The 27,369-nt window shown below is 36.8% G+C and overlaps 1 protein-coding gene across 1 annotated transcript; it reads left to right on the top strand.

The window, feature by feature from the left end:
• Positions 1-27,369, top strand: LOC121406097 (proline hydroxylase buaE-like). Its single transcript, XM_041597114.1, has 7 exons — positions 1-403; positions 1,185-1,303; positions 10,123-10,192; positions 10,693-10,809; positions 16,005-16,187; positions 23,725-23,835; positions 25,412-27,369. The coding sequence occupies exons 1-7, from the start codon at positions 245-247 to the stop codon at positions 25,598-25,600; spliced, it is 948 nt and encodes a 315-aa protein (XP_041453048.1). The 5' UTR covers positions 1-244; the 3' UTR covers positions 25,601-27,369.

Genomic DNA, 27,369 nt, shown 5'->3' with positions numbered 1-27,369 from the left:
TTGTTCTATATGCGCCGGTTCATCCACATGTTACGAAACCGATTTCGAACCGACCGATCGTATGCCATTGGGTTTAGCGTTGTAACTACATTGGTCGATCTTTCATCAAACCGGGGACCCACGATCAAGAATCGTCTCACAAACAATATCTTCGTCTAATCTTTTGTACGATTGAGTCACTGACTGGCAAAAAGACACTCACTTCGGCATTGTTCGGGCGAGGATACTCTGATCTACTTTGGGCATGATGGACGAAGTACCTATAATTGATTTTTCAGCGTACAGTCTGGATCGCGAGAGCCCAGATCCAGAAAGGTTTCAGAAGCTTATTGATGAAGTCCATCAAGCTCTTACTACCATTGGGTTCATGTACTTGGAGAACGTCGGGATACCAGTTCAAAAGGTAAGGGTATAACTTTATTTGGAACATTGGTTGGTTTTCCGACTGAATTATTATGCATATTTTGATATTAAGAAAGGGTTGTGTGATGTATATATATGATCTCGGAGCACTCGAACGGTATGAAAATAATAACGATGATAACAATAGTAATAATGATAATAATCATAAAACTAATATTAATACCACCACCACTACTACTACTACTACTACTACTACTTCTACTACTACTACTAATGATAATAATAACGATAAAAACACAGCACTTTGAACTGCTACCCTGATCGGACGCTCGAGCATTTAAACAATTTTATCTACTACTAATTAAGTTACTATACCGTCGCACGCACCACGAACCGTCCTCTTTCTTACGATGCCCACTCCCATGACTGTGGCGTAAATAATTCACTTCAAGAAAATGTAAAGATACGGGATGAAACTTTGGAACCTGACCTATCGAACAAAGAAACCGGTAAATAATTTGTTCTCCTTGTAGGTGCACTTATTGCTGGTTTTTAAAAAAAACTTTTTTAATGTGTTCTCTGCAAAACTAACTGTTGCATCGAAGTGCGCAGAGAGGTTGTTGCCAAAGGACGCGAGTGCTGCGGTGAGTTTTGAACCCCAGATCTTTTGTTTCAAAGGCCGGAGACTTATCAACTGAGCCACAATGGGTTCATTTTTTTAATTTATGAACCTTAAAAAGCAATGGTGACAGTATGGTTCCTTAAGGAACATCATATAACTTCGACAAAAATGTGCTTTTCATTCCCCTTCTTATATTTAGATTAAAGATGCCTATTCTTCCTCCATGACGTTCTACTCATTACCAGGGGAAGAAAAACGCAGATATGCTGGACCAAAGGGTATAAACATGCATGGATACCAACAAATGGAGAAGGAAAGGTAAGATTGATATAAGGGGTAACAAAATACAAGAGAAGATAAATACATGGGGGAGCTCACACTTAAATCACTTATAAATAAAATATACTGTATATAAACAGGGAATTGGGTTTGTTTTGATGAAATAAATGAGAGAGAAGGGAAAAGGAGGAGGATAAAAAGAGGAAAAGGAAACAGAGACAATGAGCAGAAGACGAAGAAGAAAATACTGAAGAATAAGAAGAAAACAAAAAAAAGAAGTAGAAGAAGAAGAAGAAAGAAAAAAAGAAAAAGAAGGCAAAGAAGAAGGAGAAGACGGGACGAATTAAACAAAGTAAAATAATTAGAAGCCGGAGATGATGAAGGTAGGCAAATTTAAATTTTATTATTTTCTTTCATTTTTTTAACTATCTTAAAAATGAAGTACCATGTTTAATATTTATTCACCGGAAATATTTGAGTGATTAGTAATCTAATTTGGATTTTCAATTCGCATTCTAATTTCTGGTAAATTAAACTTTTTACCACCCTTTCACACGGTAAAATAATCGTAATGAAAAATAAGGCTAACGACCATTTTTAGCACGTTTATACCAAACTAGAATCACGAACGCTAATCACAATCACGAATTCAAATTCTACTCTGGAGGTGAATTCCAGTTTCACTAAAATTGTGGTAAGGTGGCTTGATTGACAAGTCACCAAGGACACACAGGCGCCGCGGAACGGTTTTCTAAGTGGGGCGGGGGGCTGACCATGCAAAAAAAATCACAATCATATGGTTATTTTTACGTTTTTGTACACGGTTTTAGAAAAAAGTTGAGGGGGGGGGGGGCTCACACATACCGCCTATGCTCGGGAATTCGAATTCAAATCAGATTTTTCGAGTGATTTGTCGATTTGGCATGTTCAGAACCTAGAAATGTTGCCAAACGACCATGATGGGTCATGACCCAGAGTGAATGTATGAAGTACTAACTGTGCGTAATATAGGTTGCAGTGATGCGAGGGATCGTATGGAGGCTACCCTCTATTATAAGGAGGATTAAAGTCTTCTGCGCATTGGGCTCGAAATCAATTCCTCATGATAGGAGCGTTTAAAAAGAATATAGTTTCAAAAGGAAGGATCATAAAATAACCAGTGAATGTGAAATGTAATGGTGTTAATCTCTTGGACCCGTCCCTAATATATTGTAAAAAAATAATCCTGAACGAATTCCAGATTGGTATGAGCCTGAGGGCAAAATATGTGGGAAGGAAAGAAGAGTTAATACAAATAATGTGAATACAGCTGCAATGATACTAACTGCCTGAAGACCCTGGTTCACAATGGTCATGGTGTGCACGCACTGATCTATTTAGCGTTAATTGAAATATTTGGGAGGGAGAGAGTCCCTCCTTTATCATGTAGACAAATGACTTATCTAACCAAATGGTGCCAGTTTGAGGCGTGAATCGAAGCAAATTCTTCAAAGGAATATCGGGACAGTGTTTTGCATAAACAGATGGGAAAAGATCGAGATTTTAGGTTAATCACGAGAAAATATTTGTATCGTAACTAATCGGTGCAAGGTGGTACCATTATTGACACAATAATACACTTCTGAATTACTCAGTGACTGTTTTAAATCAGGCCGTGCAAGCGTGACAGGAGACTGACGCCTGCAAGGAGATTAATTTGGCTAATTCGCGCGGGAAATTTGCGCGGGAAAATTAGCGCGGGAAATCCTCCGACATTGATATCCATATATCGGAGACAGCAGTGACGTCTGCAATACACAATATAATCACGTGTGACGTAGTCTCCAGTCCCGCACCTGTTCGGCCTGGGTAGCTAGAAGAAATGTCAAACTGAATGTAACAAAAAAAAAGAAAATTAGGAGCGTTGAACTATCTGTGCCATTCAGGACTTACAGCAATGGAATTTCCTTCATATTGTTGTATTTATCTAACAATGCATGAAACAGATAGGTGACCAAAATCACCAAGAGATTACTTTTTAAAAAAGAGATTCAATTATCTTTGGTGAGCGAGACTTTCATGATCAAAATATTGTAAAATAGCCCAGAAGATGAATGAACCATGCTATACCAAATAATCAATATAGAAAATATGAATTATTACTAAACATGAGTTCAATTTTATGTAAAAAGGGGAGAAAAGAAAAAAAATCATGTATCTTGTACATTTAAGATTTACGACGAGGTTCATATGTTTCCATTATATAAAGTGTAAAGAATAATGTCGTGAAGTCTATTAAAGCCAAAATCTGTGTTCAAGGCTTACCAAACCAATGTGTTGCCATAAAGACAAAAGTCATAAGCACAATTAAAATTTTGCTTTACAAGTGATTATACGTATCCAGCTGTTCATAAAAATATATCAAAATTTGTCGCACTCAGAAGTACACCTATATACGTACAATATATCAATGTGCAAGTACAGTGAAAGGTGGAATTTACACTCTAAAAAACAGAAATGCTAACTCAACCTCTGAAAGGCAGGAGGAGCGACATTTTCCAAATGTTGCATTTACCACTTTAAATGGTTCTACCCAACATTTAAAATGTTGGATTTAGCTTTATACAAGGTTGGATGTAACTTCTGGAAGAGGCCGCTACTCCCCCAACCTTCCAAATGTTGATCCAACATTCGAATTATTAGTGTGTAGTCATGTTAGAGATACTAGTAGTTATAATTATACAGCATTAACCTCGCAGAAGATCAGAAATTGCCACCCGCAGCCAAAATTTCTTGCCTGGTTAAGTGCAAAATATGGGCCATTCAGGACTCACAGCATTGGAACTTCCTTAATTGTTGTCTACCAAAGCATGAAGCAGATAGGTGACAAAAATCACCAAGAGATAAAATATTAACAATGGAAATTGAATTAACTTAGGTGAGCAAGACTTTATAATGATCAATATAGTATAAAACAGCCAAGAAGATGAATGAATCAGGCTACACCAAATAATCAAAATAGAAACGATGAATTATTACTAAAAATAAGTTGAATTTTATGTAAAAGGGGGAAAAAATCATATATCTTGTTTTCACCCTATAAGATAGAAAGAATAATGTCGTGAAGTCTATTAACGCCAAAATTTATGTTCAAGGCTTACCAAACCAATGTGTTGCCATATAAACAAAAGTAATGAGCACAATTCAAAATTTTGTTTTACAAGTGATTATCGTATCTAGCTGTCCATACAAAATATATCATAATTTGTCATATCATAATTTGTCACACTCCAGAGCAAGTAAACCTATGTACAAGATACCAATGTACAAGTAGAGTGAAAGGTGGAATTTATCCATGATAGAGATACTAGTAGTTAAAATTATATAGCAGTAACGTCGCAGGAGATCAGTGATTGTCACCCGCAGCCAACATTTCTTGTCTGGTTAAGTGCGAAATATTGAGAACCATATATTAACTTGAACAGTAACTTGTGGTCAAAATAGAAGTTAACCACAGACAATGTGAGTGCATGAATATCATGGCATGCACAAAATAGCATTTTGGTGAAGTATGGTGTTGTGAATATTTTTTTATTTGCAGAACATTAAAAATACAAAAGAGTTCAAAATTATGAAAGAACAATTAAAACTTCGCAAATTGGATATAAAACTTGCAAAACAACCACTTGGCTTGACTGTAAAGATAAGATGTGAGTGTATACATGAGTCCAACGTTATATAGGATAAATTAATAATATAAACAAAACTTTCGGGTTTAAATAAGAGTTCAAATGTAAATTTGCAGAAAACTGTAAAATGCCAGATATAATACTTAGTATTAAAGTTCACTGTTGTATGATTCTGATGAGTTATGAATGAGACCTATATTATAGTCCAAATAAACATCAGGAGAGTTTCTAATAACGATTAACTTGCTAGTAACTATTCAGTCCAGTTCACCCAATTTGGCTGAACACTGCTATTTGCCGTGCCTTGCCTAGTTTGTAAGAATATCTTGGTTCCAATCTGTCTTATTCTCGTTGCTAGTTTCTTTTCATGGCGGAGTTTGTATGCCAATGAAGCTAATCGGCCTCTTTCTTTTTTCATTTTAGCAGGTAAATCAGTACGGATAGTCACCCGATTGAAGCGTTGATTGGCGTTGGGCAAAGATTCCGATGCCACCTCGACGTAGCTCTGTTGGGCGGGCTGTCCGGATTGGCCGTGCTGTCCAGGCTGTCTGGGCTGGGCGGGTACGGCGGGCTGTCCGGTCTGGGCGGGAACGGCGGGCTGTCTGGGTTGGGCGGGAACGGCGGGCTGTCCGGGTTGGGCGGGTACGGCGGGCTGTCCGGGTCGGGCCGGCCTTCCGGGCTGGGCGGGTCTGGCGGGCTGGGCTGACTGACCGGGCTGGGAGGCCTCGCCTGGCCGGGCGGGCTGGACTAACTGGCCGGGATGGGCGGGCTGGGCTGACTGGCCAGGTAAGGCAGGGTGTTGATTTCCCGGAAGACGCCGAGGCTGTTCGAAAGCTTGCAATAAGCGGTCTCTGTCAGCCATGCGAGAAAATCGTACGATGATGGGGCAGGGGCTGGCGGGCTGGTTACCGCGCTGTGCAGGTGCAGGTAACCGGTGGGCGTTAATTATCGGGATCATACTGGCCTTCTCACGATTAATGCCCCAAAAATGACAGAAAATATCACACACAGTGGAATAAATGTTTTCGTTTTTTACATCCGGGACTCCGTAGATTAGTAAATTTTGTTTCCTTTGATGAAGTTCAAGTGACAAAATCTTTTCTTCCAGTTCGTTATTCTTGTCATCAATTGATTCATTCATTTTGGGCAAAATTTCTTTCTCCATGTTCAGTATTTTTTCCGAATTGAAATTGACTGCAGTTTCCACTTCTGTGACATACCTTTTTGTTTCAGCAATGTCCCGCTTAATGGCATTCATTTCCTCTATGACACGATCCAGCTTGGTGTTAACTTGTTGTGACAGTTTAGAAACCATCGCCTTCATCTCGCTGATATCACTGTCCACCTGCAGTGAATGTGGGTCCGGGCTCGGAAACGGCGGAACTAACAGGGGGCTATCAACGGGCACACCTGGAGAAGCAGCGCCGGGTTGGAGGCGCCCTGAGACACCCGATCCCGGTGCCGATATCTGACGACTTGATCTGGTCGCTGGGACCGAAGATTTGGCAGAACTCGTTGACATTTTTGGTGGATTTTTCACAGATTTGTTGAGTTTGTTGAATTTGGATGTTGATGTATGTCTCCTTAGGTTATATTCCTTGGGCTCATCTGACATGGCTTCATTGGTGGTTTGTCATCATGGGTGTATTTCTCACAAGAATGAAAAAATATCGGGAGCACGCCAAAAACGCGTCCGGTCACTACGATGTCATCTTAGTTTGGTCCTCTGCGGACCTCTGCGTTGCTCCCCCTGAATCTGGCGTCTTGGAAGCCTGTGGGCGTTTACGAACTTCATTTTACTCGTTTCCTCCTGGGTAAAACCTAACTTCTGTATGCTGCTTCTTACTTTCCTTTCAATATTTTCGTGTTTCTCCTTTTCTATTCCGTACAGCAGAAGGTTGAGTTTGCGATCGTGTAGCTCCAGAGCAAGGATTGAGTCCTTAATTTGTGCTTCCATAGCATTTTTCTCCTTTCTTAGCTTCGGAATTTCCTGATTTTCAATTGCGCTTATTCTTGAAGCCGAATCTGCTGAGCACTGCGCGCGACCTGTAGATCAGCAAGTGTTGTATGCATTCCTGAAATATCCTTCTTGATAGCAGTCATCTGAGAGCCCAATGTATCCAAACGTTGTAGAATCTGGTTAGACAGTTTTTGAAAATCTGCACGTGTTACCATGTCTGATGTCTTGCCAGCTTCTAATGCATGGTCCTCTTCCATGGTGACTTGATTATTAGACATGTTCAAATCTCTCGTAACCTTGTTAGATCGTAACAAATATGGCCCTCTTTTGTTCTTTTCCTTGTTTCCACTCATTTCATGTTAAAATCAGTTATTATTTGCAGTTCATTTCGTGGATTTCGTAGGATTTTAACGAATTATTCAGCACCTCCAAATTGCGTGATGCCGTCGTTCCTCATGGCGCCCTCTCAATCGATATATGAACTTTTGAACCGATTGCCCCCGCAGAATCATGAATAATAACTTTATTCGTAAGTCATTTGGTATGTTGATTCAATTTCTGATGTGATTTTGCAATAAAGGATAATCTTCGGATCAAATTTAAGATGGCCGCCAGATGCCATCTTGAAAAATTACTTTCCTAGGCTTATAGTGTAAGAGCTTATGTAAGGGGATTTCAGTAAGAATACCCATTTCTTTTTATTATTTCTCAATTTTTAGTTCAAGGATAAGTCAGATCTGAGATGTTGTCAGACGTTCGACATTAACTGCTCACCTTAGAATGAATACTCGTTAGGTTTGGGCATATTTTTCCGACATCAAAGTGTCCAATGATTATGTAGACATCAGTTCGTCTACGGTCGCTAGGGTTTACATTTTCGAGAGTGGCTGTAGAGCTCCGCTCTAAAGTGGCAGTCTCTAAAGCAAATTTGTACGGATAAAAAGAGGATGGCGACGAGACAGGTTCAGATTGAGATGCTGCCCTAGTCTTCCTCCTTGGTCTTTGGCCTGACATTGTAGCATTCTGATTATTCTCTGACGTATTGACCCCTGTACTTAGCTCTCCATAGATGGCGACTATCATCTACAGCTTCAAAAGTGTTAATGTTTATGCCGGCCAAGATTTATGTCACGTTTGCAGGTGTGTTTATAACGGAGGTGTGATCTATCTGGGACCAATCACATAGCTCACTTTACATTGTCGAATCCATTCTAGGATTTGCTAAAGTTTCATAAGGCGAACATGCCCCAAACCACCTGAGGCACCTCAGTAAGGAGTGAGAATAAGCTAGTGATGCCAGCATGCACGTACGCTGAAGCTTAGGCCTTTTTCACTCTGTCCTGCCATTTCACGGGCAGGATACTTCCGAGGCAGCTGAGGAAGGTGTTTACCCGCTTTTCTTGATCGGTGTACGTTTTCGAGGACTTATTTCCGTTCAGTAGCTTGGCCATGGCTGTGACAGATATTCCCATCCTGGTGCTTATCTCCTTGTCCAGTGAAAGGGAGCTAGAGACAGATAGTCAATCCAAGGTAGGTGAAGCGAGTCCACCACAACCAGACTAGTGCGCGCTGTTGATAGAGATATCTGGAGAACAGTCAGTGTCTTGAGTCTATCAAGATTTCTGTCTTACAGGCTGATGGGTGATCCAAACTCCTTACATGCACAGGACAGGTGGCTGTATTATAGGCCTACTCCCGCTTCTTTATGAAAGGCAGGGGCGACGTCGTTGCCGTACAACATCTCACGAATGAGAATCATCGTGACCATTGTTTCCCATCTGCTCTAGTACGGATATACATGTAGATGCCTTCTGTGCATCCGCCAAATGTATACTGAGGAAGCATGGAGAGGCCAGGCGCAGCTTAATTGCTTCACGCTACTGCTCTCAGGAACTGAGGGAAGCTACCAGATGTTCAAGCATTGTATCAAAGTGTGCTCATGGATCAGTCTTGGGGACCCTATCTTCTACAGGAGGCATCGATACAGAGTGCATCGATCATGCTGACCAAGTCAAAGGCTTTTGTCAGGACGAAAAGTCAATTTTTTTATTAAAAATTAGAACTTTGAAGTCCTTTCAAGAGAAAAATATGGCTGGAATTAAAAAAAACAATGAGAACTCCCGAAATAGGTCATAGCCCAAACGTTGGATGGTATTATTCTAAGGTGAGTGCTTAATGCCGAAATATATCAACCATCTGAGACCGGACTTGACCACTAAAGTGGAGAAATTAAAATAAATGAATTATTCTTATTGATATACCCTTTACATGAGCTCCTACACATAATAGGAAAAATCTTTATGCATGTTAGGAGAGCGTGTACTTTTGGGGGAGAGAGTACTTCTTCAAGGTTCAAGGTTTAGTAGTCTCGAGAAGTAGTTTTTTTTTAATATTGCATTTAGCGGCCTTCTTTTTTTTTTATCTGAATGATCCTATATTGCAAAATTGTTACCAGAAATGGAATCAACAAATCAAATAATTCTCGAAAAGAGGTATTATTCATGATTCTTGGACAAAGGGATTAGAAGTTATTTTTTTTTTCAAAATGGCGTCATATGGCGGCCATCTTGGATTTGACCTGAAGATGACATTATATTGAAAAATTTATAGCATAAAGAGATTCTTCACACCCCAAAACCCCTAAACAGAGGTATTACTCGTTACTCTAGGGCAAGGGGATCAAAAGTCAATTTTTCAAGATGGCATCTGGCGGCCATCTTGGATTTGACCTGAAGATGACCTTATATTGCAAAAATGATAAAAGAAATCGATTCTACATCCCACTAATAGAGTCATTACTCATCATTTTTGGGCAAAGGGTTCAAAAGTTACGTCTTTAAGATGGCATGTGGCGGCCATTTTGGATTTATGCAAATTAGCAAAATTGCCCAAACGGCAACTTTGGGCAACCAAGATGAATTTGTTCTAGGACCCCATAGGAACACGAATCGGAAAGAACATTTCTAGGTTGGTGTATTGAGCCTATGGGACTGTCAAATCGACTATGAGCGTGTGAAAGGTCCGATCATTCTAAAGACGAATTGCAATCATCATTACAGAGATGATTCAAGATTTACGTGTGAAAAGACCCTTACTTATAAATGCTTCTGAACGCAGACTTAGGCCTTTGTATCCAGTTCTATGCTCTATCTCCTATAAGTCACTTCAAAATATTTTTTGTATTTTATCAAAAATTTCAAGTAAAAATATACTTTCTTTTTAATGTTCAGGACGAATCCGGATGTACTTTTCAAAGATCTGAAAGAAGTATTCAGCTATTGCCCAGCGGCCGGAGAAAAGGTAATAAACATGATAGAGAGATTGTAAAGGGCGGTATACAGTTTTTTTTTATCTTTTAAGATATTCTTTTACAGGGAGTGCTGGTTTAAAATGAAAAACAAAAACAAAAAATATAGGTCTATTCTGTTACATTTCGACCATTTATCATACCTCAAAGATTACCAGGCGGTGCTGCATATGAAAAATAACACACGCAGCACCCCAGCTTCCCCAGGGCCGTGGCGGAATGGGGAGGGGGTAATAGGCGGTGGTCCTTATATAAAACATTTTTTTTATTCCTCTTATTTACTCTATCACAGTTATTCACAAATACATGCTTTGTATCCCCCTCTCTCTCTTGGAGGGGCGTCGTGGCCCAGTGGATTAGTCCTCGGACTTTGAAACAGAGTGTCGTGGGTTCAAATCCCAGCCATGGTGTAGTTTCTTTCAGCAAGGAATTTATCCACAGTGAGTTGCACTCGACCCAGGTGAGGTAAATGGGTACTATTCTTTCGATTTAGACGTTTCCAGAGGACGCCCTACCTGAGTTTAAATCGTCTCTTATCGAGCTCTTCAATGCGATGGTTCCCCTTAATCTTAGAGTGATGGAGGTCATAGCCAGAGGGTTAAAACTCCAAGTAAGTTGATTGTTACAATGACGACGACAATGATGATGGTGACGATGTTAATGGCAATGGTGATTATGGTGACGATGATAATTACGATGATGACGATGAGTATGATGATGGTAACGACAGTGATAATGGTGGTGGCGGCGGCAGCGGCAACGGTGGTGGTGGTAATTTTGTTGGTGATTGTGATGACGTGGTCGACTACAATAGTCCAGGATAGAAGAGGCATAACCTTGTTTTTTATATATACAATATTTTTTGATGGTTTCTATTCAATTCGAGGGTGCTGATTAGAAACCATAAAAAAATATTGTATATATTAAAAAACAAGGTTTTGTCAATTTTATATGGGGCCTATCCTGGACTACAACGATTAATATTAATGGTGGTGATGATGATGCTGATAATGATGATGACTACGACGATGATTATGATTATGATGGTTATGATAATGACGATCGCGATGGTAGTGTTGATGATCACAATAATAATGGCGATATTTCATAGTGTTGTATGGCGCTGTTTCTATTTGTTTTTATAGAATAATTTTCAAAAATATCTATATATACACAGTATGTATAGAATTTGACCTTCATTTAATTTATTCATTTCATTTATTTCCATATTCAAATATAAAAACATACATAATCAGCAAATCACAAAAAAGAACACATTTCACATAAAAATATTACAAAGATAAATATGGTTACAAATTTAAGAGAAAAAAGGGGGGGAAAATACATGCAAAAAATACATTACAAATTGAATATGGAGGGAATACCAAAAGCCACAAGGGCTTATCGAGGGTATACCCCAAAATATAGAATTTAAAAAGGGACAGATAGGAAGTATGGGAAAAAGAAAGATGTGAAAGACAAGCTAGAAAGAGAGAAAGAGAAAAGATAGATAGACATGCAGCATATTACAGGTCATTATGCAGTAAGTAAAATTTATATTTTCTTTTGAATAATGACAATGTAGAACATGATTGCAACTCAGATGGGATGCTATTCCAGCATTTAGTACCTATGAATATAATGGTAGTTCTTGAAAAATTCAATTTCAATAAGGGTAAGCGTATATCCCCCTTGGCCCTAGTACTGTATGAATTAATTGTGCTATTCTTAGTAAATGAATTGTTAACAATTGACGGTAATAAACCTTTAAAATAAGAGTACATGAATATTGCAACTTGCATTTGATTTAATTGTAAAACTGTTAAAACATTCATTTTTTTAAAAGAGGAGAGCTATGGCTGAGAGGTGGAACATTGCACATTACCCTGATTGCACGCTTTTGAAGTATATACAATCTATTTAAAATGGTTATTCCGCAATTTCCCCATACAATATTACAGTACGATAGATGGGGTAATATCATTGTATTATATAACATTAATAGTACTTTCCTAGGAACAATGAACTTTAAGCGGTTGATCATACCGACAGCCTTAGCAATCTTTGATGAGATATTATTTACATGATTTTCCAGGTCAGTTTTTCATCTATTATTATTCCTAGGAATTTAGTTTGCTCTACCTTTTTAACAAAACAATTGCCAATTTGAATTTTTAGTACTGCGTCATTTATTGTAGAAATTTTTGACTTAAAGACCATAAAGGATGTTTTCTCCAAATTAATAGTTAAACGATTAGCTAAAAACCATCCATGAACTTTTAGTAGTTCAGAATTTGCAATGTTGACTGTTTCATTTAAGTCTGTACCTGAAATAAATAAATTAGTATCATCTGCAAACATAATTGAATGGAAATGGTCACTTACATAATTAAAATCATTAACATATAATAAAAACAACAGCGGGCTAAGTATCGATCCTTGCGGAACTCCAGTGTTTAAAATGAATTCATTAGACGATACATTTCCCATAGATACATATTGTTTCCTATTAAAAAGATAGCTTTCAAACCATTTGTGAACATTTCATCTTATGCCATAATATTCCATTTTTTCAGTAATATTGCATGATCAATACAATCGAATGCCTTCGACAGATCTAAAAAAATTCCAATTAAACATTTTCTCTGTTAAAAAACATTGGCAAGATTAGTGGTAAATTCTAAAAGAGCAGAACTTGTTGAATGACCCTGTCTGAAACCAAATTGTCTTATATAAAAAATGTTATTTTTTCTATATAATTAATCAATTTATTTTTTCTAATGTCTTAGCAAAAATAGATAAAAGAGATATTGGTCTATAATTTGATATTCTTGCCTTTTCACCCTTTTTGAAAACCGGAAGTACCTTTGCTACTTTCAAGTGATCAGGAAATATTCCTGAATCAAGCGAATAATTAAAAATATTGCACAGTGGTTGTAAAATAAAACAAATAGATTTTTTAAAAACGTCAATATTAATATTATCAAACCCTGGGCTCTTGTTGATTTTAAAAGTTTTGACAACATCAATAATATCAGCAATACTCACTGGAGACATGAACAATGAATTGCTTACTCTATTTTCCATATAAAATAAGAAATCTGTGTCACTTGAAAGCATATCATTATTAAGCTTTGATCCTATTGTACTAAAATAACTATTAAATCGGTTTACAATTTCTTCTGCATCTTCTATTTCTACATCATTATTATCTTTAATCATTGTACATTGCACATTGGTTTTACACTTGTTTATGATTTCATTAATTGTTTGCCACGTTTTTTTCATGTCACCATTTATTTGATTAAATTTATTTACATAATATTGCCTTTTACACTTTCTTAATTCAGTATTAAAAGCATTTCGACACTCCTTGTACCTGTTTTTCTTATATAACGTTGGGTTTTTAATATATTTCCGGTATAGATTATGCTTCTTATTACACATTTTGCGCAGTACGCTATTAAACCATGGTTTATTCTTTTTTTCCTTACGTTTAATTTCTTTAAGAGGGAAACATTCATTGTACAATTCCTTATATTTATTATAAAATTGGTTAAATCTGTCATTTACATCACTTAACTCCTCAATGTATGTCCAATCTTGTTGGGCTAATTCTGTACAGAAGTGCGAAATTGAATCAGAATTAATATTGCGTTTCTGGTAAGAGGAATTTGGTATATTACACTCTTGGAATTTTGAAATAGAAAATATTGCACAATGATCACTAAAATCACAGGTAAGTACTCCTGAAAGACAGACATTGTTAAGAAACATTGGTAAAAACATCTATTAGCGTAGCACTCTCAGTAGTAACCCGGGTAGCCTTTGAAATTAAAGGGCAAAATGAAAATGACGATAATAAATCTAAAAAAGTATCAGATGTTACTGAATTATTCATTAAATTGATATTAAAGTCTCCAAGAAAAAAACATTTCTTCTTTTCTGATAAAACATTTTGCAATATTTTCTCTAATATTTCAAAGAAGGTTGGAAGTGATTTATCTGGAGGTCTATAGAAGACACATATTAACACATTTTGATCCATATGATAATTAATGATTTCAATACAGATGTATTCTAAAGCATCATCCATTATCTCAAAATCAGTACGTCTTATAAATTTAATGTCATTTCTAATATAAATACCAACGCCACCTCCGCGTTTACATAAGCGATTTTTGGCAAGAAAGGCATAATCATACATATTTAAAAAAGAACAATCGTCATCTTTCAACCAGGTTTCAGTCAAACCTATCAATGAGAATTTCTTATCAAAACAGTCCAGATATACATTTAGGGAATCAAAATGTTCATGTGAATTATCGACAGGTTTTCCTTATTCATACGTTTACTAGCATTTAATTCACTAGGGGTTACATAGGGAGATTCAAAAGGTAATCTATCTGACATTATAACAAAAGATAGCTTCTTGCATACATGTATACTGCTGTAGGTGTTTTGTAAGATTACATGTCATTTTGAAGAAATAAGTTATAGAGTGACCGTAATAAAATAGGAGGGTAGATTACAATAAAAATGAGTTTAAAAAATATGTGGTAGATGAAAATATCAAAGGTATATGTAGACAAGGAAAAAAAAGACTAAAATGGATCAAAATAATGTACAAAAAAAAATGTTCACGTAAATCAAAAGTGGATGCAGATGCGGATGCAGCCAGGAGCAAAATGCTAAATTTATCACTGATTAACTTAACTGTCCAGTCTTCTAAGATCACCAACACTCAAAATGCTCCGCTTTTCAGTTCCTCTGTCAGTCTTGATCAGGGCGAGTATACGTCCATCACTGGTCCATGAGTTTGCTACATGAGGACAGTTCCTTGTTTCTTTGAGAAGTTGTGCATTGGCTCTAGTCAGATCCTCTTGTATTGATTTTCGTTTTCCAGCTAACTTTCTCCGGCTCTTCATCACAAGTTGGCGAGTACGGTATGAGACGAACTTTACTATAATTGGGCGGGGACGAGGACGTCTGTTGGCAGATTCAGGCTGCCTCTGCTTGAACGACACGCGATGGCTTCTGTCTATGTCTATGTCTCCTTTGGTTAGAGGAACATTCAACACTTCACTGGATAATTTGACGATCAGGTCATCTGTGTTCTCCTGTTTTGCTTCCTCTATGCCAAAAAATCTAAGACAGTTGCGACGGGAATACTGTTCTTGCTCGTTCGCGTGATGTTTCAAAGTGTCGATGATCGCAGCCTGCCCATCCAGCTTGCCTTGCATAGATTTGATTTTGTGCTCCATTTCTCTGTTTCCTGTTTCAAGTTCAAGGATCTGGCCTTCAAGATGTTCAACGGCTATAGTTAATTCTGAAAAACGTTTATCAATGGCTTTCTCGATAATGGCAAGGAAATCATCATTGGAGAGAATATCTTTGATTACAGCTGTGACCACTTTCTGGTGGGCAGCTTTTTCAGAAGTAGACCTTGTTTTGACCTTAGGTGTGTTCCGGGGTGTGTTAGACATAACTGAACTTAAAGAGTAACTGAACTTAAAGAGTAACTGATTAGTCTACAGCCAGGTCTAGATTTACCTTCCGTAAAAGAAATATGCTTTTTAACAAGGATGTCAAAAATGATAATATTCAACTATTCAATATTCATCATAAAAAGTTTTCTATATATAGAACAAAACACAGAGATACTGTTGGGCGTTCTACATTCTAAACTCTGGCATTTGTGTTTAGAATTTTCAAGTTGAATGCAATAATTTCCTAGAACTAATCTTAGTAATCCTTAACCAATATTTAAAACAATCATTCTTTTCTCCTATTCTGTTTCTTTAGGACCCGCACTTCTTCCAAGACAAATTCAAATTGGCGGGAACATCAAAGAGTCATACAACCTTAAGGAGTGCGTATTACCCCTCTCTGGAGGGTGTAGAAATAAAAGAGGGTCAACTCCGTTGCGGAGAGCATTCTGACTATGGTGGCGTTACCCTCCTTATACAAAACAGTCCCGGTCTAGAGGTAGGCTGACAGAATATGTTTTTTTGCATAGTGATTATGTGCGGAGGATTCAAAAACATAATTGTTGAATGCCCGTCATGGCCGAAAGTCTTTATCGAAAATTGGTGAATCAAACAGCAGTTTGGTCCTTGACTTCTTGTCAGCTCTGAATTCGAAACCTAAACTCCTGTAGCTCCGGTTTACGCGCGTCCAAACCGAGCTGTTTGTTGAGTGAAAATTCATTTCATACTTATAATACACTCGAAACCGACGGAAATTGTTATGATTTCTTAAGGATGTAAATAAGGGATACCACTTTTTAAGGTGAAAAGGTGAAATCAATATTTCTTTGGTATATTCCGGGTGGGTGTTTCATAAAGCTGTTCGTAAGTTAAGAACGACAGGTGATGAGGTAAATGGTAAATATGAAATATTCTAATTTTATCATCATTGTCCTGTGAAAGAAAGTTTTATTTCTCCCTGAACATGTTGAATTCATACCATTGTTTAACTTTTAATGGTTTAGTCAAGTTTGTCTTTATTGTGAAATCTGTAAAAATCCATATTTTATAATTCAAACAATAAAAAACAAAAGAAAATACTGAGTGAGGGACATCATCGATTCTGTCATTTGCATGTGACTAATTGTAAATATAACCGTTGTGAAAAATAAGCGAAACTTTAAAATGCCATAACTTTCTCATTTAACATCCGATTTCGATGAATTTTTCAGCATTATTCTTATCTGATTTTTCTTTATTGATTTAACTCAACGTTTTTCTGAGGTGGACTTGACCTTTAAAGGCGCTCCTAACTTACGAACAACTTGAAACGGCCTTGGACTGTACTTGAACACAAGACCTTTCATTTAATAGCGCATGGAAATATCATGCGGCGGATTATTATCCAGGACGAGACTTTAATGAACAGATTAATCAAACTACCTAGCTAAGTTGGCTTGATTTTGTCGTTGCACAACTTAGTGTTATGGTTTTGCTCTGAAACATCGCGTCAGTGAGAGGGGTGTGTGTGTGTGTGTGTGGGGGGGGGGGGGTTGATCCGAATTCTCTAATTTCCGAAAAGTAATGTACATAAATATCTGGTCACACCTTGAAAATCTGATTTATCACTTGGTTATTTATCATCTAGGGGTATATTTTTTGTTATTTGGCAAACTATCCCGTTCGGAAACCAGGTTGGCTTTTATCAAAAGCGGAGCCGATTACTTATTCCCCGACCTGACGGATGCTTCGAAGAAAGCACATTTTTCGTGCTGGACATGTAGTCCAGGATAGAAGAGGCGTAACCTTGTTTTTTTACATATACAATATTTTTTAATGGTTTCTTGTCAATTCGAGGGTGCTGATTACGAATCTGAATGATGCCACTGGTGTAACCTTGAGCATTTTCCGCAAATTGGCAAAATCCAATATGGCCGCCAAAATATGCAAATTACCCGTAAAAATCCTAAAATTGTCCGCACATTTGCTACGAAATGCATGAAATTGTGTGGCAGGAGTGAGACACTCTCTGAAAAATTAATTTTCGACAAAATATTTATTTTCCTCATATTCAAAATGGCCGCCAAAGTCCATTGTATACTCTATTATGTGCAATATAAAGAGGGAAAACTAGCTTTCGCAAAATTGAGCACTAAACTGCAAAAAAAAATCGCGATGTATGAACGAAGTGATATATGCAAATCATTATTACTAACGAGATATATCATTCATTATATCATAAATGGGAAGATTTCTGTATTTTGATATCTAAAATGGCCGCCACTGGCCCAAACAATATTGCGTACAATGGCAATGGGGCCAAAAAATTCACAAGCGTGATCACTAAAATGCATATTATTAAGATTACACGAGTGGAATACTGACTATCATAAAACATAACAGAATATATCATTAATATGCCATGTATGTGATGAATGTTGTATTTTGATTATCAAAATGGTTGCCAAAGGCCCTAAAAGTACTATGCACAATGAGAAAGAGGGGCAAAGAAATCACAAGAGTGATCACTAAAATGCATAAACATGTGATAAATTAATGGGATACTGTTTAAAAACATATTTTCTAACGAAATATATCATTCAGGTTTAAAGTTTGTGTTAAAAACTGTAGTTTTACTTTCAAAATGGCCGCCATAGACATTAAGAGTATCATGCACAATGCAAAGTGGGAAACCAATATGAGCACCATAAATGCAAGTATTAGTGATCTATGAGTAGAATATTGTCCGAAAGCATAATTTATATTAAGAGATATCATTCATTCTGCCAGTTGGAAAGTCAAAATGGCCGATACAGGCCCTTATGATATTATGCACAATGTGAATGGGAACAAATTATTTCAACAGAATTGGGCTTTGCTTGGCCAAATGGTGATGTATGAGTGAAATATCGTCTGAAAACACGATTTATAACAAAATATATCATCTCTTAATTTAGGTGGTAAATACTGTATTTCAACATTCAAAATGGCTGCCATATGCCCTTTTTGTGAACATTATTTGTCTACACTCAAATTGTATATTATACGATAAGGGCTTATGGTGGCCATTTCCAATTTAAGAATGCAGTGTTTATCACCTTAAATACACGAAATTATGATATATATTGTTAGAAATCATGGTTTTAGACAACATTTCACCCTTGCATCAGAATTCACAATTAAAGGCAATATTTAGAGTCAAATGTCCAATGTTACAATGTACATAATACTTTTAGGACCTATGGCAGCCATTTTGGATTTCAAAGTACAGCATTTATTACCTCCACAACCAATATGTGATGTAATTAGTTAGAAATCATGTTTAAGACAATATTTCTACTCGTATTTCACAGTCATATGCATTTTATGATTCTCACTCTTGTGAAAATTAGTTTCTCCATTCGCATTGTACATTATAAATATAGGGATTATGGCGGCCATTTTGAATGTCAAAATACAGCATTTATCACATAAATGGCATATTAACAATGATGTTTTTAGTCAGTATTCCACTAGTTTATCTTAATTATATGCATTTTAGTGCTCACTCTTGTCACTTTTTTCCCCCGGCCATTGCCCTTGAACATAATACTCTTTATGCCACTGGTCGCCATTTTGAATGTTGAAATACAGTATTTATCACCTAAATTACATAAGATAATATATATTTTGTTATAAATCATGATTTCAGACGATATTTTACTCATACATCACCATCTGGCCGGCCCGGTGTAAAAATGGCAGAGGTAATAATGGCAGAGGTAAAAATGGCAGAGGTAATAATGGAAGAGGTAAAAATGGCAGAGATAAAAATGGCAGAGGTAATAATGGCAGGGGTAAAATTGGCAGAGATAAAAATGGCAGAGGTAATAATGGCAGAGGTAAAATGGCAGAGGTCATAATGGGAGAGGTAAAAATGACAGCTATAGGTAAAATATGGCCAGCCTCAAACCCCGATGCAATGAATTGTCAAAAAGCCCCCGAATGTACATAGATTAAATTAGAAGTGCATGTCACGGTTAGGCATTTCATCATATCATTATGTCTTTATCGGCCTAACAATGCTATTTACGAATTCGTTGGAGGTGTGCCGTGAAGGCTTTTTAAAAAGAAATCAAACGACAAATATTTTTTTCATTCAATTCTTCAGGAGCAAAATGAAACTGCACTATTCTCATTCATCATTTTATAAAATTACTTTTTGTCTAGCTGTTTTTTTTATATCTAAAGTTTTGCCAGGTTTACCGTTACAAAAAGGAGGAAGAGTAGACATAGGAGAGGTGGAGAGACAGAGAGGGTAAGAGGTGGGAAAAGAACATAGCAGGAAAAGCTTAGACCTTGAAATTGTCACGAATGATTGAGGTTGAACAGTGGCGTAGACAGGTCCTTAGGACCTGGGGGGATGATCCCTAGCTGGGTCATATATATATATATATATATATATATATATATATATATATATATATATATATATAATTAATATATAAATATAAAGAATGAAGGAGATAACGTACTCGATAAAAACAAAATATCATGGGCCAAAGCAGACGAGTTAAAGATAACAAAATAACACGATCTGCCTCATGGATTATCTCGTGTGTCTTTTAATCACTTTGCTTTCAGCAATAAACAGGGCATCCAGTAATAAACAAACTTCCTTGCACATTTTTCATGGCAATAATCTTTTGTTTGATTAATGACAATGAGTATAGATGATCATAAGAGAAATGTCATTTGTCGGATGTCTAGTTATCATCTTGGTCATGACAGTCCTGCTAAACATGATCTAGAATAACCAGTATTCCTTATTTTACTAGTATAGTAGTATACTCTTTTAAAAGTAGCGATATTGTTAATGATCAAACGAATGAATCAACAACTAAAGAAATAAACAAATAAACAGCCAAATAACTAAAAAAATATAAATTACAATTATAGTAATAGGGGTAAAATAAAAAAAAGCTCAACATTATATTTTTTATCCACGTGCAGATATGCGGACACTAAAATAAGCACACTCTGTTTAAAATTACCATGATTACAAAGGCTTGATTGAATTAAGTATGGAAATGAAATAAACCTCACCGGGTTGTCGGAAGTAAACTGTATAGATAATTTTTATCGCGTAAATGCGCGAGATGATTATGTTTTTTGTCAAAGGTCCGACAATGAACACGCTGAGGGTCGAGTTAGGCTTGTTCTGTGATCTTAGACCATAAATTAATCTTATCCATGGATTGATTCAATCTGCCTTCGTGAATTAAGGCATGTCTATATATTGGATGATTCTACCTTCTTTGAAAAGCGCAAAGTACTCTGAAAAAATTAGTGAAATAGTTCACTCTTTAAGGAGTGAATATATGAAAGAGTGAATATTGAGTAAAAAAACCTCGGATATCACTGAGGCCATCCAAAATTTGCACTTTCATTCCAAAATCATTCATTTACTAATTCGATCCTTAGAGACTGAAAATGTTCACCTTTCCTTTGCAAAGTAGGGGTTGAGGACATGGCCAGCAGGGAAAAGGGTCAGTGTATGTGTATAGGTAATTTCTTATTAATTCGTTTGAACAGTGTTAATGTGTTATGAAAGCAATTGCTCTGAAAGGGAGTGATTAAGCGACACTTTCTTAAATCTGTAATGAAATATTTTTAACTTATCTCCTTTGCAAATACATAATTATTATAAGGAAATGTACTTGGTGAAACTCTGAATAACGATCCTTAAATGTATATGACGACGCAAGACAGTTGTTATTACTTAAAACTTGCAAGTTGTAAATGCATATAAGATGATTGACTCTGAATAAAAGTCAAATTTTGATCATGTTTGTCATTGCTGTACGTTATGATTATTACTGCTATTATTATTGATTGATTTACCTAGCATTCATTGCTTTATTACTGTATAGTTTTGCTTCTTCCCCCACAGAAACCTGGGGGGGGGGGATGATTGTACACACCATCCCCCTACCTAAAATTCTGGGGGGATGCATCCCCCATCCCCCCGCTATCTACGCCCCTGTGGTTGAATATTATGACCTAGTTTGTAATGTCGTCTGTACTATTCTTGTTAAATATTTGAATGACAATAAGCATGCATTCCCAGGTTTGGCACTGAATATGTAACTGATTATGAAAATCAATAATAATCTTGACTGGTAAACCAATTTGGGGTCGATCGAGGGGTACCGTCTGGTTCAGATTCTTTGCATAAAAGAAGACCCTGAACCTTCTTTACTATTGCATCCAATATGATATAGACGGCTTGATGGTCATAACGCGGAAGTGCTGTTGGGTATTTTGTACACCATAAGCAGCACCCTCTTGGTAATTAGCTACTGCACTGTGTAATCCTACACGCATGCATGTGTATAGACTTAAAGAAAATTGGTATTTTGTGCATGTACCGATACAAATTTATTGTAATAAAATTGTTTTCCCCTTTTTAAAAACATATCTGTTCTGTAAAATTGTAGAAAAATTGTGGAAAACCCTCCTGTTATTATAATCTTCAAAATTATTTGTTTTTTTCTGTAAAACCTGTTTTTTTTTATTTTTCTTCTGTAGAATCTACTGTTTTTTCTAATAGTGTACCTCGGCCACTTTTACCTCTGCTATTGTCACGTCTTCCATTTTTACCTCTTGTCATTTATACCTCTGCTCTTTTTATCTGCTGTTCTTACCTCTGCCATTTTTACCTCTGCCATTATTACCTCTGCCATTTTTACCTCAGTATCTGCCATTTTTACCTCTGCCATTTTTACCTGGCACCATCTGGCCAAGCAAAGCCAAATTCTGCTGAAATAATTTGTTCCCATTCATATTGTGCATAATATCGTAAGGGCCTGTAGCGGCCATTTTGACTTTCCAATAACAGTATTTATCACCAAACTGGCAGAATAAATGATATCTCTTAACTGCTTAATAGAAATTATGCTTTCAGACAATATTTTACTCATAGATCACTAATACCTGCATTTATGGTGCTCACTCCTGTGAATATTGGTTTGCCCCTTTGCATTGTGCATAATACTGTTAATATCTCTGGCGGCCATTTTGAAAGTAAAAATACAGTATTTAACACACACTTTAAACCCGAATGATATATTTCGTTAGAAAATATGTTTTTAAACAGTATCTCATTAATTTATCACACATATATGCATTTTAGTGATTACTCTTGTGATTTCTTTGCCCACTTTCTCATTGTGGATAATACTTTTAGGGCCTTTGGCAGCCATTTTGAATATCAAAATACAACATTCATCACATACATGACATATTAATAATATATTTCGTTAACAATTATGTTTTTAGTCAATATTTCACTCGTTTAATCTTAATAATATGCATTTCTGTGATCACTCTTGTGAATTTTTTTCGGCCCCCATTGCCATTGTACGCAATACTGTTTGGGCAAGTGGCTGCCATTTTAGATATCAAAATACAGAAATGTTCCCATTTATGACATAATAAATGATATATCTCTTTAGTAATGATGATTTGCATATATTACTTCGTTCATACATCGCAATTTTTTGCGGGTTAGTGCTCATTTTTGTGAAAATTGGTTTTCTTTATTTATATTGTACATAATAGAGTATACAATGGACTATGGCGGCCATTTTGAATATCAGGAAAATAAGTATTTTGTCAACAATTATTTTTTCAGAGTGTATTTTACTCCTGCCACACGCTTTCATGCATTCCATAGCCAATGTTCGGACAATTTTAGGATTTTCATGGGTAATTTGCATATTTTGGCGGCCATATTGGATTTTGCCAATTTGCGGAAAATGCTCAAGGTTACACGAGTGGCATCATCCAGATTCGTAATCAGCACCCACGAATTGACAAGAAACCATCAAAAAATATTGTATATATAAAAAACAAGGTCTGGTCAAGTTTCTATGGGGCCTATCCTGGACTAATGCAATCGTCACAATATTAGGCCTTCAGCAATGTCCTAAAAATCCAGCGTGTCATATTACTATATATTATGTATTATGAGTGAATGATTACATGGATATTTTTAATACCGCGATTTCTTTCAGGTGAAAACTGTTGACAACAATTGGGTACCGGCACCACCGATAGAGGGCACTGTGGTTGTTAACATCGGAGATCTAATGCAGAGATGGACGTCTGATGTACTGGTCGCGAATGTAAGTTTGATTTTCTCGTCATTGTTCCGAGTTCAACCCAGATGAGGTGTATAGGTACCAGGGTCCGTTTCATAAGGAGTTACAACTGTTGAAACTTTGCCATTATGGTAACTACCATGGCAATAGGGCTCAGAAGTCAATCAAAATAAAGGTTGTCATGGTAGTTGCAACTCTTTATGATGGAACGGGCCCCTGGCCTTGATTCCTTGAATGCACTGATCATGAGCACTTGAAGCTGCTCCTCAAGCTAAGGCAGAGGCAATAATTATATAATATTGACTGGCCTTGAGGGGAACATAAAATATATTGCCAGCAAAAGAATCATATTGGCCGGAGTCTTTAGACGAGGGCAATATGGGTCTTTTAAGGGCAATATATTTGATGTTCCCTGAAAGAAGAGCCAGTCAATATTTTTATTATCATCCAAATCAGATATCTAGAGCAAAAATCGTGATAATGGTGATATATTTCTTTTTAAAATAGTTATATTGTGTCTTGTTAATATAAGGGTCTAGGCTCTGCACTTTACCATTATGACGTACTTGCAAGCGCTTGGATCCAGTGATGTCTTTATTATGACGTATATTGTTGGCGTGCAGATCCTATGAAGCGTATCTCTTTATACGCATCCTCAAATGCCCGGATGTGAGACCGGGAAAATACAAAGGTATATTTTGCGTCGTCTCTGCATGCAAAGTAAATATGCGCATTGAGACCGAGGAAATTACAAATAATATACCTATCCCTTCCCGATATTTATGAATCTAGGGCAATACGGTTTTGTAAATTACCAGCTCAGATATCTGATACGGGTGATAATAGCCGTTATAGTTGCACCTATCATATCCCTTGGAAGAGGTACACTTGCGGCTCGTGATGGACTTTATCACCACCCCCGGCCTTCTTACCTACACTTCTCTCTCTCGGTCCCTCCACCTCTCCCCCCCCCCACACACACACACTCAAACATCTCTCTCTTTTTCTTGACATTTCCTTGTAAAACTTTTTTTGTCCCCCACCTTTGCGATAAATTACTTTAAGCCCCTGCTCCAGAATGTACCCGTCAATGTTTTCTTGTTTTAATATCACTTGGTTTATAGTTTACCTTACATTACAAAATTTCAACTTGGACAAAATTTATGTGTTCTGTAGTCATGCAAAACGCTTTACATCAGTAGGATAATAAGCAAAAAAAATCGAAGGGGCCAGGTATGGCGTGTGAGGTAGAATTTCTACAAAGTTGCAAACGAGCTAAGCGAGCGAGTGAAAATTTTGACCTTTTTATATAATTTTAGGAAAATAGTATGAGATTTCATTCATTTTCGTTTTTTCTCCCTTTTATCCTTCTTTTCAGTCTTTGTCGTGATTTTTTTTGGGGGGGAGGTTCATGGCCCCAAGGCCCCCCCCCCATTCTATACGCCATTGCTTTTCACCACTTTCTTCGTTTTCATTCATTAGCTTTAAGGAACATCAGAGAGATCAAAACCAATTACGTAATCAAACATTTACTGAAATGAGATTAAGACGTATGAAATACCACTTGAGGTTGTAAAAAATTATTTTGTTTTTCTCCTAGAAACATCGGGTCGCTGTCCAAAGTGATCAAATGGAACTTGACCATGATCGCCAGTCCCTGGTCTTTTTTGGCTACCCGGATAATGACGTCATAATTGAGTGCACTGATGGGACAAGCAAGTACCCTCCAATAAACAGCGCCGAATATCTCCTCTCACAGTTACAGGCAGTCGGCGCTGAGAATTTGTAAAACATGTAAAATGTAACATGGATTCACGGGACCTTTTCATGAATTTTCAGCAATTACTATGTCGCATTTATTGTAGATAGATGCAATTAATGCAAAAGGTTCTAAATTTGGTTTCTTGAAGAGATTGTTCGACTGGGACCCCTCGCGAAAAAAATTGCGGTAAAGCGCTTAAAAAATCAATTACAGCTCGAATTTCAACTCGTCAACACCAAAAATCTGCGCTTACTCACCACTCTCTGCATCTGGGTCCCGTTGCAGAAAGACTTGCAATCAATCGAAACTCTAAAAATCATGCGAAACTTGATTTTCAACCGATCAACAGCTCACATTTTAGGACTTGCGCTTGATTTTTTGACTTGCGTTTAAACGCAACTCTTTTTGCAACGGACCCCTGATGGCGCACCATAGACATGATAGAAATAAAGAAATTTATCTGCGACATTTTTATTGCTTTACCTGAACGTGTAAATGATACTGGAAACGAGAAAAGTAATTGGTCTATTGTCTATAATGATCGAGTGATGTATTTTCTACTATTGTCTATTATGATTGAGTGTGTATAGTATCGGCTAGCATATTTCCATCATGGGGCCGTTTCGTTAAGCTGTTCATGATTTTTCCGTATTTTTCTTTTTATTTGGTGAATGTTAATGCATGATACTGCCCCCTCCTTCTCCCCACATAACATTTTTTCTGTTTGAATTGGGTTTTTTTTTCAACGACTATCATGCTGCCGACTACGGACCGACTATAACTTCGGTCTCTTCATATGCACGAGTTTCCTTCAAGTTGTACTTTTGTACTTGAGATGCGGAGAGCACATGCAGCGAAAGAAAAATCTTAATTCTCATTTGAGGGTAGGGAGGCAGGGAGGGGTGAGATAAAATGCATTTTACTTCCCTTTTTTTTTTTTTGGGGGGGCGACATTTTCTCTGCCCCCATCCCCCCGATTTCGCTCCCATTCCCAGTCTAATTTTTTTCCTCCATTAATATTTCTTCATTTATTTTGCTCTTTCATAATTATTGTCTCTTTCTTCTCTTATTATGTTTGTCTGTTGTTTTACTTTCATATATTTTTTTTCATCTTTCATCTTTATTTCTCTCTTAAAGTTCACCATTCTCTCTTTTATCTTATTTTATCTCCATTTTCTTCACTTAGTCATATTAGTCGCCTTTTATCTCTTTCGTTAAATTCCTCCTTTTCTTCCTTTCAGTTAGTCGCCTTTTATCTCGTCTTAAAGACATATATTTCGGCACCGATAACCAAAGCAACGTAATAATAATTCATCACGGACGAAAATTTCTATTTTCAATCTCGACCTATTTAATAATGCAGACCGATTTCAATTTTTACAAGGAAACTGGGATTTACTAAGGGGTAGGGGGCACTTGAACAAAATAGTGACAATGAAATTATAAAAAATAGAAGAAAAATAACTATAATAAAAAAATGTATATATAGCACTAGGGGTACACGTGCCCCACTTCCCACCCCCTGGGCCATGGCATGTGAGGGCAAACATATTTTGCAGTTAATAATATCTATTTTTGTAGAATAGATGACTATGAAGGGTTCTTCTTATGTGGTGGTATTTGCAACATATCATACCATGTGAACAAGGCCCGGCAACACATCGGGCAGGCCAGCAGGTTAAATTTACATAACAATAACACACAATCATGATAAATCACAAGAAAGAAAAATAATAAATGTGAAATTGGAATTCCCTCCCTAATCATGTTAAATCGGTTAAGACTTTTACACAATT

This window comes from Lytechinus variegatus, chromosome 19 (genome assembly GCF_018143015.1).
Source record: "Lytechinus variegatus isolate NC3 chromosome 19, Lvar_3.0, whole genome shotgun sequence".
Classification (NCBI taxonomy): Eukaryota; Metazoa; Echinodermata; class Echinoidea; order Temnopleuroida; family Toxopneustidae; genus Lytechinus; species Lytechinus variegatus.
The sequence above is the reverse complement of the archived record's forward strand: the minus strand, read 5'-3'. Positions and strand labels throughout refer to the sequence as shown.